Here is a 12,825-nt window from a genome sequence, read left to right as displayed (position 1 = left end):
GTGCGGAGTGTTATCACCTTCGGAAAGTCTCTGCATATTTTTACGCATCCATTCTCTCAATTGTACAAGCTCGTTATGAAGAACCTGTATAGTTCACTGCCATGACCCTTAACATCTAGGTCACAGCTGACCCTGACCAAATCATGTTTTTTTTTTCCCATTTTTTTTTAGCATTTTCATGCAAACAGCAGATTATTGTTTGCTAACATACATTGCACAATTATCATTCCAACTTTCCATTTAGGTGGCAAGTTGGAGCGATAATCGTACAGTAAATGGCCAGCTTAAGGTTTTGGAGTGGCCTTCACAGTCCCCATACTTGAATGTTATTGAAAATCTGGTAGTTGATATCAAACATACACAGCATGTGACAAGAGCTAAGAACATTTATGAGCTAGAATAGTTTTGCAGGGAATGTATTTAAAAGTCCTAAAGAAAAAATAGAAATAATCTTAGGGGTATATAACAGGTGGTGCAGATGATTGGTGGTTTTGACATACAGTCTGTTAGAAAATATACCTCTTAGGGGCCTATTCATCATTGGAGGCCATATGGCCCTGGATGATTAAGGAATGATTTCGCTGCGAGGGATACTTAAGTATCCAACTCGCAATGGGGGAAACTTGACACCGGAGCAATTCATCATTGCAACGGTGAGGTGACAGCTGCTCCGAAAACCAGCTGTCCCCTCGATTAATATCGCAGCTACAGAAGTAGCTGCGCTACTTACCTCCTCCCCGTCGTCCCAGCTATGCATGCGTGACCTGAGGTTACATATGTGCATGAGGTAGTGAGGAGGCGGCGGAGGGATCCCTCTCCGCATCCCCGGAACTACTTTCCATAGAAAGGAGCAGGGATTCGAGAGCAAGCGCCGTCTGAAGATGGCACTTGTTCTCGGAAGAAAGCTCCGAAAACTTTCAGTTTTTGGAGTTTGCTGGATATCAGGAGGTCCATTTGGGACCCGTGATGATAAATAGCTCGGTAACCTAAATATGCGGAAACTAGCATTTCCGCATGGTTACCGAGCCACTTATCGGTTGATAAATAGACCCCTTAGTTGGCTACAGGAGGTGTTTATAGGCACAGAAGTTGTGATTTCTGACAGGTAACATACTACTATGTACTGTCAAATAATAAAAATGTATACATTTCAAATTAAATAAATTAAGCAATAAGTAATATATGTGAATTAACCTGTATAAAAATGTCATATTTAATATATTTATGCACAATGATGCACACACTGGCCCAGAGCATGCTTGCCTACTTTTGTAGATTCCTCTCCGGGAGAAGCTTGGAGAGGAGATGTAGGTGGGTGGTGACGGGGGGCAGATCCGGAGTATTTGATTAATCAGGCCCCAGCCCCTTACTGCAAAATGCTGTATATCACACATTTCAATATGGTGTGGGGACAAATTACCCGATTATCATAGAGTCGCATCATTAGTCCCCGCCCCCTCCTCACGGACCATGGCTTCACTGTATTATTCTTCCCATTCTGCTCACTTCACTAGGAAGTGAACGGGATGCGGGAGTAGTACCTTTTCTTCTGGGGGTGCGAGGGACTACTCTAAAAATCAGAAGCCTCCTGCACTTTCTGGGAGAGTAAGCAAGTATGTTCCAGGGGAACCCGATTGGCTGGGCACCAGCTAAAATCTTGTCTAGGGACCAAATAGACCATGTTTGACTCAGCATCACCAATTGCCAAATTAACTTACCCGACTGGGGCTGGTAAGTACCCTAACCCTCCCCTCTCCCCCCTCTAACTCTAATCCTCTTTTAGTGGTGCCTAACCCTAACCTCTCCCCGATGGTGCCTAAACCTAACCTCCCCTCCCTGCACCTTAAACCTAACCCTCCCGGGGTGGTGCCTAACCCTAACCGCACCCCAGAATTGCCTAAACCTAACCCCCCCTCCCTGCACCCTAAACCCAACCCTCCCGGGGTGGTGCTTAACCCTAAGTCCCCCCATCTAGATTTCGGCATCGGGATTTCTACACCTGTCTTTAGTCCCATGTCTGTATTTCGATGCCGGGATTTAGACAGACGGCCTCCCAGCCGTCGGCAATTTGACTGTACCCCTTAAATTGTGCACAAAATCTCTTATGTATATGTAGATAATTATTTACTGTATATACTCGAGTATAAGCCGAGTTTTTCAGCACATTTTTTGTGCTGAAAAAGCACCCCCTCGGCTTATACTCGAGTGATGCCCGCATGGTACGCAGCTGAGTAACGTACCATGCGGGCCGCGGTGCAGCCTTGTCTCTGTGACACAGCTGCACCACGTGTGTAGCGCTGACCGGACGGAGTTCGGTCAGCAGTACACACTGCCAAACACACAGCCGCCGGAGCTGGCAGCTGTGTGTTTCTTGTAATCAGCAGCCGATGAGAGTCTGTCAGACTCTCATCGGCTGCTGCTGCTCCCACTGCGGGAGCCATCTTCCGGCTCCCGCAGTGGGTAATGGGAGAGACGTCATGACGACATCTCTCCCATAATGCAAAACGGCAGGAGGAGCTGATAGCAGCGGCGGGACCAGGAGCGGGGTTTCAGGTTAGTGTTTTTTTTTTATTTTATTAGGACTACTGGGGGCACTACCAGGGGGGATTACTTCTGGGGGCACTACCAGGGGGGGATTACTTCTGGGGGCACTACCAGAGGGGTATTACTTGTGGGGGCACTACCAGGTGGGGATTACTACTGGGGGCACTACCAGGGGGAATTAATTCTGGGGGCACAACCAGGGGGGATTACTACTGGGGGACACTACCAGCTGCTGCATTTCCCACCCTAGGCTTATACTCGAGTCAATAAGTTTTCCCAGTTTTTTGGGGTAAAATTAGGTACCTTGGCTTATATTCGGGTCGACTTATGCTCGAGTATATATGGTATATATTACCAGCGACCAACCCTGGCTTTGCACAGGAGCAATTTTGAATTTACGGTGATAGTCCTTTTTAACTGAGGTCTCATAAGATTGCCTTGTAGATGACATTAGTCCAGGGCCGGAATAAGGTATGTGGGGGCCCCTGGGCACCAAACGTTTGGGGGCCCCCATCAATGTGACAAGGCCTTAATGGTCTTGAAACGTTGGCAATAAAGTAATTTGCTTCTATTTACCAAGTCCGTGGAGTGCCGCCTGTTCCTGTTACATACGGACACTGTATTGCTGCATTATCCTAAGGAAGGCATCCCGGCAGTACATTTGTGGAATTGGAAGTGCCCCTCTACATGTTTATATATATATATATATATATATATATATATATTTGAACAGGATGTGGAGGACTCTATATACACAGGGGGACAGGGAGGGAAGGACTGTATATACACAGGGGCACAGGGAGGGAAGGACTGTATATACACAGGGAGGGGAGGACTGTATATACATAGGGGGACAGGGAGGGAAGGACTGTATATTCACAGGGGGGGAGGCAGGACTGTATACACACAGAGGGACAGGGAGGAAGGACTGTATATACACAGGGGGACAGGGAGGGAAGGACTGTATATACACAGGGGCACAGGGAGGGAAGGACTGTATATACACAGGGGCACAGGGAGGGAAGGACTGTATATACACAGGGGCACAGGGAGGGAAGGACTGTATATACACAGGGGCACAGGGAGGAAGGACTGTATATACAGAAGTGACAGGGAGGGAGGACTGTATATACACAGGGGGACAGGGAAGGAAGGACTATATATACACAGGGGGACAGGGAGGGGAGGACTGTATATACAGAAGTGACTGGGAGGGAAGGACTATATATACACAGGGGGACAGGGAGGGGAGGACTGTATATACACAGGGGAACAGGGAGGGAAGGACTGTATATACTCAGGGAAGGGAGGACTGTATATACACAGGGAGGGGAGGACTGTATATACATAGGGGGACAGGGAGGGAAGGACTGTATATTCACAGGGGGGGAGGCAGGACTGTATACACACAGGGGGACAGGGAGGAAGCACTGTATATACACAGGGGGACAGGGAGGAAGGACTGTATATACACAGAGGGACAGGGGGGAAGGACTGTATATACACAGAGGGACAGGGAGGGAAGGACTGTATATACACAGGGGCACAGGGAGGGAAGGACTGTATATACACAGGGGCACAGGGAGGGAAGGACTGTATACACACAGGGGGACAGGGAGGAAGGACTGTATATACAGAGGGGACAGGGGAGGGAAGGACTGTATATACACAGGGGGACAGGGAGGGAAGGACTGTATATACACAGGGGCACAGGGAGGGAAGGACTGTATATACACGGGGACAGGGAGGGGAGGACTGTATATACACAGGGGCACAGGGAGGGAAGAACTGTATATACACAGGGGCACAGGGAGGGAAGGACTGTATATACACAGGGGTACAGGGAGGGAAGGACTGTATTTACACAGGGGCACAGGGAGGGAAGGACTGTATATACACAGGGGCACAGGGAGGAAGGACTGTATATACAGAAGTGACAGGGAGGGAGGGCTGTATATACACAGGGGGACAGGGAAGGAAGGACTATATATACACAGGGGGACAGGGAGGGGTGGACTGTATATACAGACGTGACTGGGAGGGAAGGACTATATATACACAGGGGGACAGGGAGGGGAGGACTGTATATACACAGGTTAACAGGGAGGGAAGGACTGTATATACTCAGGGAAGGGAGGACTGTATATACACAGGGAGGGGAGGACTGTATATACATAGGGGGACAGGGAGGGAAGGACTGTATATTCACAGGGGGGGAGGCAGGACTCTATACACACAGGGGGACAGGGAGGAAGCACTGTATATACAGAAGTGACTGGGAGGGAAGGACTATATATACACAGGGGGACAGGGAGGGGAGGACTGTATATACAGAAGTGACTGGGAGGGAAGGACTATATATACACAGGGGGACAGGGAGGGGAGGACTGTATATACACAGGGGAACAGGGAGGGAAGGACTGTATATACTCAGGGAAGGGAGGACTGTATATACACAGGGAGGGGAGGACTGTATATACATAGGGGGACAGGGAGGGAAGGACTGTATATTCACAGGGGGGGAGGCAGGACTGTATACACACAGGGGGACAGGGAGGAAGCACTGTATATACACAGGGGGACAGGGAGGAAGGACTGTATATACACAGAGGGACAGGGGGGAAGGACTGTATATACACAGAGGGACAGGGAGGGAAGGACTGTATATACACAGGGGCACAGGGAGGGAAGGACTGTATATACACAGGGGCACAGGGAGGGAAGGACTGTATACACACAGGGGGACAGGGAGGGAAGGACTGTATATACACAGGGGCACAGGGAGGGAAGGACTGTATACACACAGGGGGACAGGGAGGAAGGACTGTATATACAGAGGGGACAGGGGAGGGAAGGACTGTATATACACAGGGGGACAGGGAGGGAAGGACTGTATATACACAGGGGCACAGGGAGGGAAGGACTGTATATACACGGGGACAGGGAGGGGAGGACTGTATATACACAGGGGCACAGGGAGGGAAGAACTGTATATACACAGGGGCACAGGGAGGGAAGGACTGTATATACACAGGGGTACAGGGAGGGAAGGACTGTATATACACAGGGGCACAGGGAGGGAAGGACTGTATATACACAGGGGCACAGGGAGGAAGGACTGTATATACAGAAGTGACAGGGAGGGAGGGCTGTATATACACAGGGGGACAGGGAAGGAAGGACTATATATACACAGGGGGACAGGGAGGGGTGGACTGTATATACAGACGTGACTGGGAGGGAAGGACTATATATACACAGGGGGACAGGGAGGGGAGGACTGTATATACACAGGTTAACAGGGAGGGAAGGACTGTATATACTCAGGGAAGGGAGGACTGTATATACACAGGGAGGGGAGGACTGTATATACATAGGGGGACAGGGAGGGAAGGACTGTATATTCACAGGGGGGGAGGCAGGACTCTATACACACAGGGGGACAGGGAGGAAGCACTGTATATACACAGGGGGACAGGGAGGGGAGGACTGTATATACAGAAGTGACAGGGAGGGAAGGACTATATATACACAGGAGGACAGGGAGGGGAGGACTGTATATACACAGGGGCACAGGGAGGGAAGGACTGTATACACACAGGGGGACAGGGAGGAAGGACTGTATATACAGAGGGGACAGTGGGGGAAGGACTGTATATACACAGGGGGACAGGGAGGAAAGGACTGTATATACACAGGGGCACAGGGAGGGAAGGACTGTATATACACAGGGGCACAGGGAGGGAAGGACTGTATATACACAGGGGCACAGGGAGGGAAGGACTGTATATACACAGGGGGACAGGGAGGGGAGGACTGTATATACACAGGGGCACAGAGAGGGAAGGACTGTATATACACAGGGGCACAGGGAGGGAAGCACTGTATATACACAGGGGTACAGAGAGGGAAGGACTGTATATAGTTATATACACAGGGGCACAGGGAGGGAAGGACTGTATATACACAGGGGCACAGGGAGGAAAGGACTGTATATACACAGGGGCACAGGGAGGGAAGGACTGTATATACACAGGGGCACAGGGAGGGAAGGACTGTATATACACAGGGGCACAGGGAGGGAAGGACTGTATATACACAGGGGGACAGGGAGGGGAGGACTGTATATACACAGGGGCACAGAGAGGGAAGGACTGTATATACACAGGGGCACAGGGAGGGAAGCACTGTATATACACAGGGGTACAGAGAGGGAAGGACTGTATATAGTTATATACACAGGGGCACAGGGAGGGAAGGACTGTATATACACAGGGGCACAGGGAGGAAGGACTGTATATACAGAAGTGACAGGGAGGGAAGGACTGTAGTGTATATACACAGGGGGACAGGGAAGGAAGGACTATATATACACAGGGGGACAGGGAGGGGAGGACTGTATATACAGAAGTGACAGGGAGGGAAGGACTATATATACACAGGAGGACAGGGAGGGGAGGACTGTATATACACAGGGGAACAGGGAGGGAAGGACTGTATATACACAGGGGGACAGGGAGGGAGGACTGTATATACACAGGGGCACAGAGAGGGAAGGACTGTATATACACAGGGGCACAGGGAGGGAAGCACTGTATATACACAGGGGTACAGAGAGGGAAGGACTGTATATAGTTATATACACAGGGGCACAGGGAGGGAAGGACTGTATATACACAGGGGCACAGGGAGGAAGGACTGTATATACAGAAGTGACAGGGAGGGAAGGACTGTAGTGTATATACACAGGGGGACAGGGAAGGAAGGACTATATATACACAGGGGGACAGGGAGGGGAGGACTGTATATACAGAAGTGACAGGGAGGGAAGGACTATATATACACAGGAGGACAGGGAGGGGAGGACTGTATATACACAGGGGAACAGGGAGGGAAGGACTGTATATACACAGGGGGACAGGGAGGGAGGACTGTATATACACAGGGGGACAGGGAGGGAGGACTGTATATATACAGGGGAACAGGGAAGGTAGACAGTGCAGACATAGTGACAGGGAGGGAGGACAGTATGTGCACAGTAAAAGATAGGCCTGATATACATATATATGCACCTTTTTCCTCCTCCTGCTGTTGCTGCTCCCTGTCACTCTACCGTGACTCCGCTGTATTCTCCGGCTGTCCTCCTCGGGGTCCTGGCCGAAGTGTTTGCGCTGCTCTAGGCGGGTCTGGTTCTGGGACATGGAGATCGGCTACACATATGTCTGAGCCGTCCAGCCCCACCTCCTGCTTTTCCGCACAGGACGTGACCTCTGGTAGCTGAACAACCGACGCTCGGCTGTCTCTCCCCAGCTGGGTCCGGCACTAGCTGAAGGGGAGCAGTGTTCAAGCAGCAGGCATTGCACCCCATGTGGGCGCTGGGCACCGGTGGCAAGCGGTCACGCATAACAATGAGGAGAAGGAGCTAAAGACACAGTGACATGGCTCCTATCTCTGTGCCAAGCTCCACTGTTGCAAAATGCCAGGAGGGGCGGGGCTTAATCGCAGGACTCGGCAAGCGGCTCCGTTCACATAAAAGAAAAATTGTTAATCAGGAGGATGTAGCCGGGGACAGTGTGTGGGGGCCCCCTATATCTGGGGGCCCCGGGACAACCGCCCCTGTCGCCCTGCCTATAATCCGGCCCTGCATTAGTCATTTTTCCTCCTGACTTTCACCTAAAAAGATTTAGGTTTGACGTGACACGCAAAACGGCCACGTAAAGTTGTCCATGAGCAAAACAGTCTCTACTTAGGTAAACTCCAGCCACGTTAAGGTCCGTTTTCAATTTGAAGTGAAAGGTCCTGACTTTTCACCTGCTGGACTTTTCACCTCCTTCGCCTGTTTAGCAGCCGGAAAAGTATCGCGCTCGTCCCCGCTTATCCCCGTATTCAATTTGTAAGGACGGGAAAACGGGAAACTAGAGCAGGCGAAAAGTCCTGTCAATTTTCGGGAAATCATTCTAGCACCCTCCTAAAGATGTCCTGACATGGGGGATCACTATGGGTACCCCCGATTTGGCTTGCTGAAGGGAAGTCGGGTTTTTACATAGCCGCGGCAGGTGCATATATGCACCTGTGAAGAACAGATGAAGAATAGCATTTAGCAATTTTATTGGGGAAAAATAACTATGGACATCAAATTTGGGGTGCATGAAAATGGGTGCAAGCCCCTAAAATATTTTTTCAAAACTCTTCAAAAATGCACCTCCCGCTACCACCCGCAATGAAGAAAACACCTGCTGCATACTTGGGAAGCCCTCTGGAATCAATTTTGCTATTTTAGAAGTTTGTCCCCTATTTTTTTTTTCACCCCCAAAATTAAAGTTCATTTTTTGGGGTGTCCTGATTTTTTTTATTGACACACATTACTTTTAGGGGACATTACCAGGGATGTAGGCTATTTTTTTTTTTTAAGCCTGCACCCCAAAACTCCAATTCTGCACTTTTTTTCGCCAGGCATAACATGGAGAAAAGGTATCCTCGTTTTTTTAACAAAGACTTTTCACACCCGGGAAAAGTCTTTGAAATTGAATACGGGGATAATTGAAATAGGTGAAACTGACGTCATCGGCGATATATTATCGCCTTTGACTTTTCACCTCAAATTGAATATGGCCCTATGTGTCTGTCCCTGTGCTTTATTTATTGTCATGCCAAAGGAGACTCGTACCGGGAATTGGATTCATTTGAAATTAAAGAATTGTTTTTCACATAAAAGAAATAGGAACGGTACAAAAAAAGGAAAAGCTAAAATTTTGTATCAGTAAATCGGGCCTACTTCAATTTTTTCTGGATAAACCAGATAATACATACCAATCTCTACATGGTATGAAATAAAAACCATCATTGTGATATATAACAGTTTAGGCAGCGTAAGCCAAGAAAGTGCTCGGACGTCCGTTTTTCAATTGACTTGGTTCACTAAAATTGTCACTGCTCGGCTGCCTTTTGTCATACATTAATGCACAAGTTCTCAAACTCGGTTTTCAGAACCCCAAACAGTGCATGTTTTCCATGTCTCCTCACAGAATTACAGGTGAAATAATTATCTCCACCTGTGACTCTTTTAAAATGTGTCAGTGAATAATGAACACACCTGTGCACCTGCTGGGTGACCTGGAAAATGTGAACTGTGTAGGGTCCTGAGGACCGAGTTTGAGAACCACTGCATTAATGTTTAATGCACCTATACTAGGGAGCACAATCCCGGGATCGGGATCATCGGGATCCCGGGATTTGGGGCTAAAAATGGCCAGGTTTGAATCCCGGGTTTGGAAATCTCCAATCCCGGCATTGGCCATAATTGTTTTTTTGTAAAATGGCGGCAGCACTGAGCAGCTCCAGCAGAGTGGTGAGATGCTGCCCGGCTCATGCTTAACCCGGCTGGCACTGCACACAGTGCACTGCAAGCCCCTCCAGTAAGTAAATGTGTGGACTGGGCGGGGAGCTTTTTTTTTTTAAACCAGGCCAATCCTGGGTATTCCGGGAATCCCGGGATTGAGTTTTTTTCAATCTCGGGATTGAAAAGAAACCCTGGGATTGACCTCCCTAAACCTTACTTGACAAATGCTCTATAGAATAGTGAAAACTGGATCATAATTCGTCCAGTGGTTCTCGAGATTAGCCCGAACAGACTGACAGATTTTTTGAGGAGTGCCAGAATTTTATTTATTTATTTTTACATACAAAGACAGCATTATTCAAATTATTTTATTTATTTACTTGTATACATACATTTAATCTAAAAATGGGCACATGAATAGCACTGATTAATTAAATAATAATGAATGAATTTGTTTTGTGAGTCGAGACCTCTCCCTTCTTGGCTGCTGTACACTTTATATATGGAGACTCGAGAAGGTCTGTACTGAGACATCCTGAGTACACTATTTGTATATGGATGCTAGGGACTGACCTACAGCAGAATCCTTGGCAAGTGAGCATACCCAGTATAGCTACATTGTGCACAAATCTCCTATTAGGTATATGTAGACACATATTTATTTATTTATTTATTTTTTGTTTCAGAGTTTTCCTAAAACTAGAAAAGCCATATGAGAATGAAACGGAGTGAGACACAGAAGAGAAGGGTAAGAAAGAGGGGGGGTCTAATGAGGGAACAGTGAGAGAGACTGAAACAGCAAAGGGTGGGAGGGAATGGGTGATAGGAGGAGAGAGGGACAATAAGAATACTAGAGCAGAATAAAGGAATAGAACAGGGGACTGACTTAAACACTCACTATTTCTATGCTACCTCCACTATTTCTGTCTTTTCTGCTGTGTCTTTCAGCAAGCACCGTGATTTGTCTGATCTCTTTCTACAGCTGAGCACATCTGGAGCTACTGAGTTCTGTTTGTTTGAGCACAATTTTTGGCCGCATTTTCAGTTTAAAGCAAACACTCCACTGTCCCCTTGTTCAATGGGAAGGAACTAGGCTAATAATGCTCTTAAAAGAGTGATTGCGCTAAACGTCTCCGTAAACCCCTTATCTGCATGTAGTGTTTGGATTGCTTTCAATTTGCCACAGAAATATCCTTGTTTGTTCTGAGCTCAAAATATTTACCTGGGGACGGATGCTTTGCCGTGCTACGTGCAATGTTGATCAGAAAGATGTTCCTGTCTTCAGGTTAAAATATGTATCCTATGTTTTTAGGTCTGTAAACATCTCTGGGTGCTTTGCAAGGACGTATAGTAGACGATGGATTCTGTACTCTGAGTTTCATTTCTTCTGCTTCTCCAATGCTTGAAAATACTTCCTCCACTTGGAATTGCAGTTCCTGCAGCACCAATCTACTTGGGGACACGTTTAAGATTTCTCTAATGGTTTTGCTTATTGTGACAATCACAGTGGGAAATGTGGTGAGTCTCATCGTCTTTCTGAGGACCAAGCAACTCAGGACATCTCAGGGCTTCCTGAAGACCTCTTTAGCATTTGCAGATTTGGCAGTTGGACTACTGGTTGTGCCTTATTCTGTCTACATGGAGATTACCCATATTATACATGGGCTGGAAAAGGTTGAAGAAACGGTTTCCTCTAATTTCAGCTCCCACGTCCCCTGTTTTATTATGGGAATTATATTTGCTTGCTGCACCTTTGTCTCAATATCGACTATCTTCTTGCTGTCGGTTGAAAGGAGCATTGCTGTACTCAGACCTCTCCACAAGCGGATTGTAATTACTAGGAAAAGGATAGGGTGTCTTATTGTGTTCTCCTGGCTCTTCAGCTTTATGTTAGCTATGGTACCCATGCTTTTTAGTCGAAACATAACTCTGGAGTACAATTCATGTAGCAAGATGTGCACCTATGTATTCACTGCTATGGAGCCTCAGGACCCTGCCTGGAACATCATGCTCATCTTCCCAGTCTTTGACTTTTCCCTTCTGAGTGGCACATTTGCAATAAACTTTATCACCTTTGCAGCCATCAGACAGTCCTGCAAGGTCAGGAAGCAGTTGGAGGTAGATGTCCAAAGCAACTGCAGCAAGGTATCATTCTCAGACATTACAGCGGCCAAGACCATTGGTATCCTCACCTTTGCCTTCTCTGCTTCCTTCAGTCCCATTGCAGTATTTGTTGTAGGCAACGTTTTGGGTTATGTGTGGTGTGAGTTTTCTTTTTATGCATTCTGGATACTGACGTCCAATAGCTGCTGGAATGTTGTTATCTACAGTGTCAGGGACTTGAGATTCAGGCAAGGGGTCCGGGAGCTGTTCAGTAGACAAGTGCTAAAGTCCCCAAGCCAGCAGCAGCAGAGACCCCAGTGCCCTGTTAAAGAGGATTGCTCTTCTCCATGTGTTACTGTCATCAAAGAGATTTTCCGGCCAGAAACTGCCTGATTTCTATGCTCAAAATGGTTTGAAAACTGCAAGTATGGGAATCAAGATTTTAACAACAAAGAGCTCAGAGCCAATTATTCTAAAAAGCAGAACTATAGTCTAGAACTGAACACTATGGCATGTGAGTAACTGTGCAGGAACATGCAGAGGTCCTTGTCAAAAGTGCTGCTGTGAAATAACATACTGGTTCATTTGTATTTTTCCAGTCAATTATTCACTGTAGACAATGTTGTGTAAAGAAAATGTATTATCTCAACACGGACACTATACCACTGCCATTGGTCGTCAGCCTGTAGAACTAGAAGTAAAATGCCTAGGGATCTGTACCATTTCATAGATCCCATTAGGACCGGCATGGCAGTAAAATGATGCCCTGTGCAGAATACTAGGAAAGGATGTCAGGAAGCCAGGCTGTGTTATGACACTTCTGACAGATAACCCTAACT

The 12,825-nt window shown here is 47.5% G+C and overlaps 1 protein-coding gene across 1 annotated transcript; it reads left to right on the top strand.

Annotated features, from left to right (window-relative positions):
• The first annotated feature begins 11,281 nt into the window (after positions 1-11,281).
• LOC148514928 (adenosine receptor A3-like) lies at positions 11,282-12,379 on the top strand. Its single transcript, XM_088480771.1, has one exon. It carries the CDS (start codon positions 11,282-11,284, stop codon positions 12,377-12,379), a length of 1,098 nt encoding a protein of 365 aa, XP_088336897.1.
• Positions 12,380-12,825: the final 446 nt, after the last annotated feature.

The sequence above is a fragment of the Taudactylus pleione genome, unplaced genomic scaffold (assembly GCF_031769625.1).
Source record: "Taudactylus pleione unplaced genomic scaffold, aTauple2 ptg000256l, whole genome shotgun sequence".
In the NCBI taxonomy this organism is placed as follows: Eukaryota; Metazoa; Chordata; class Amphibia; order Anura; family Myobatrachidae; genus Taudactylus; species Taudactylus pleione.
This window is presented reverse-complemented; position numbering and strand designations above follow the sequence as displayed.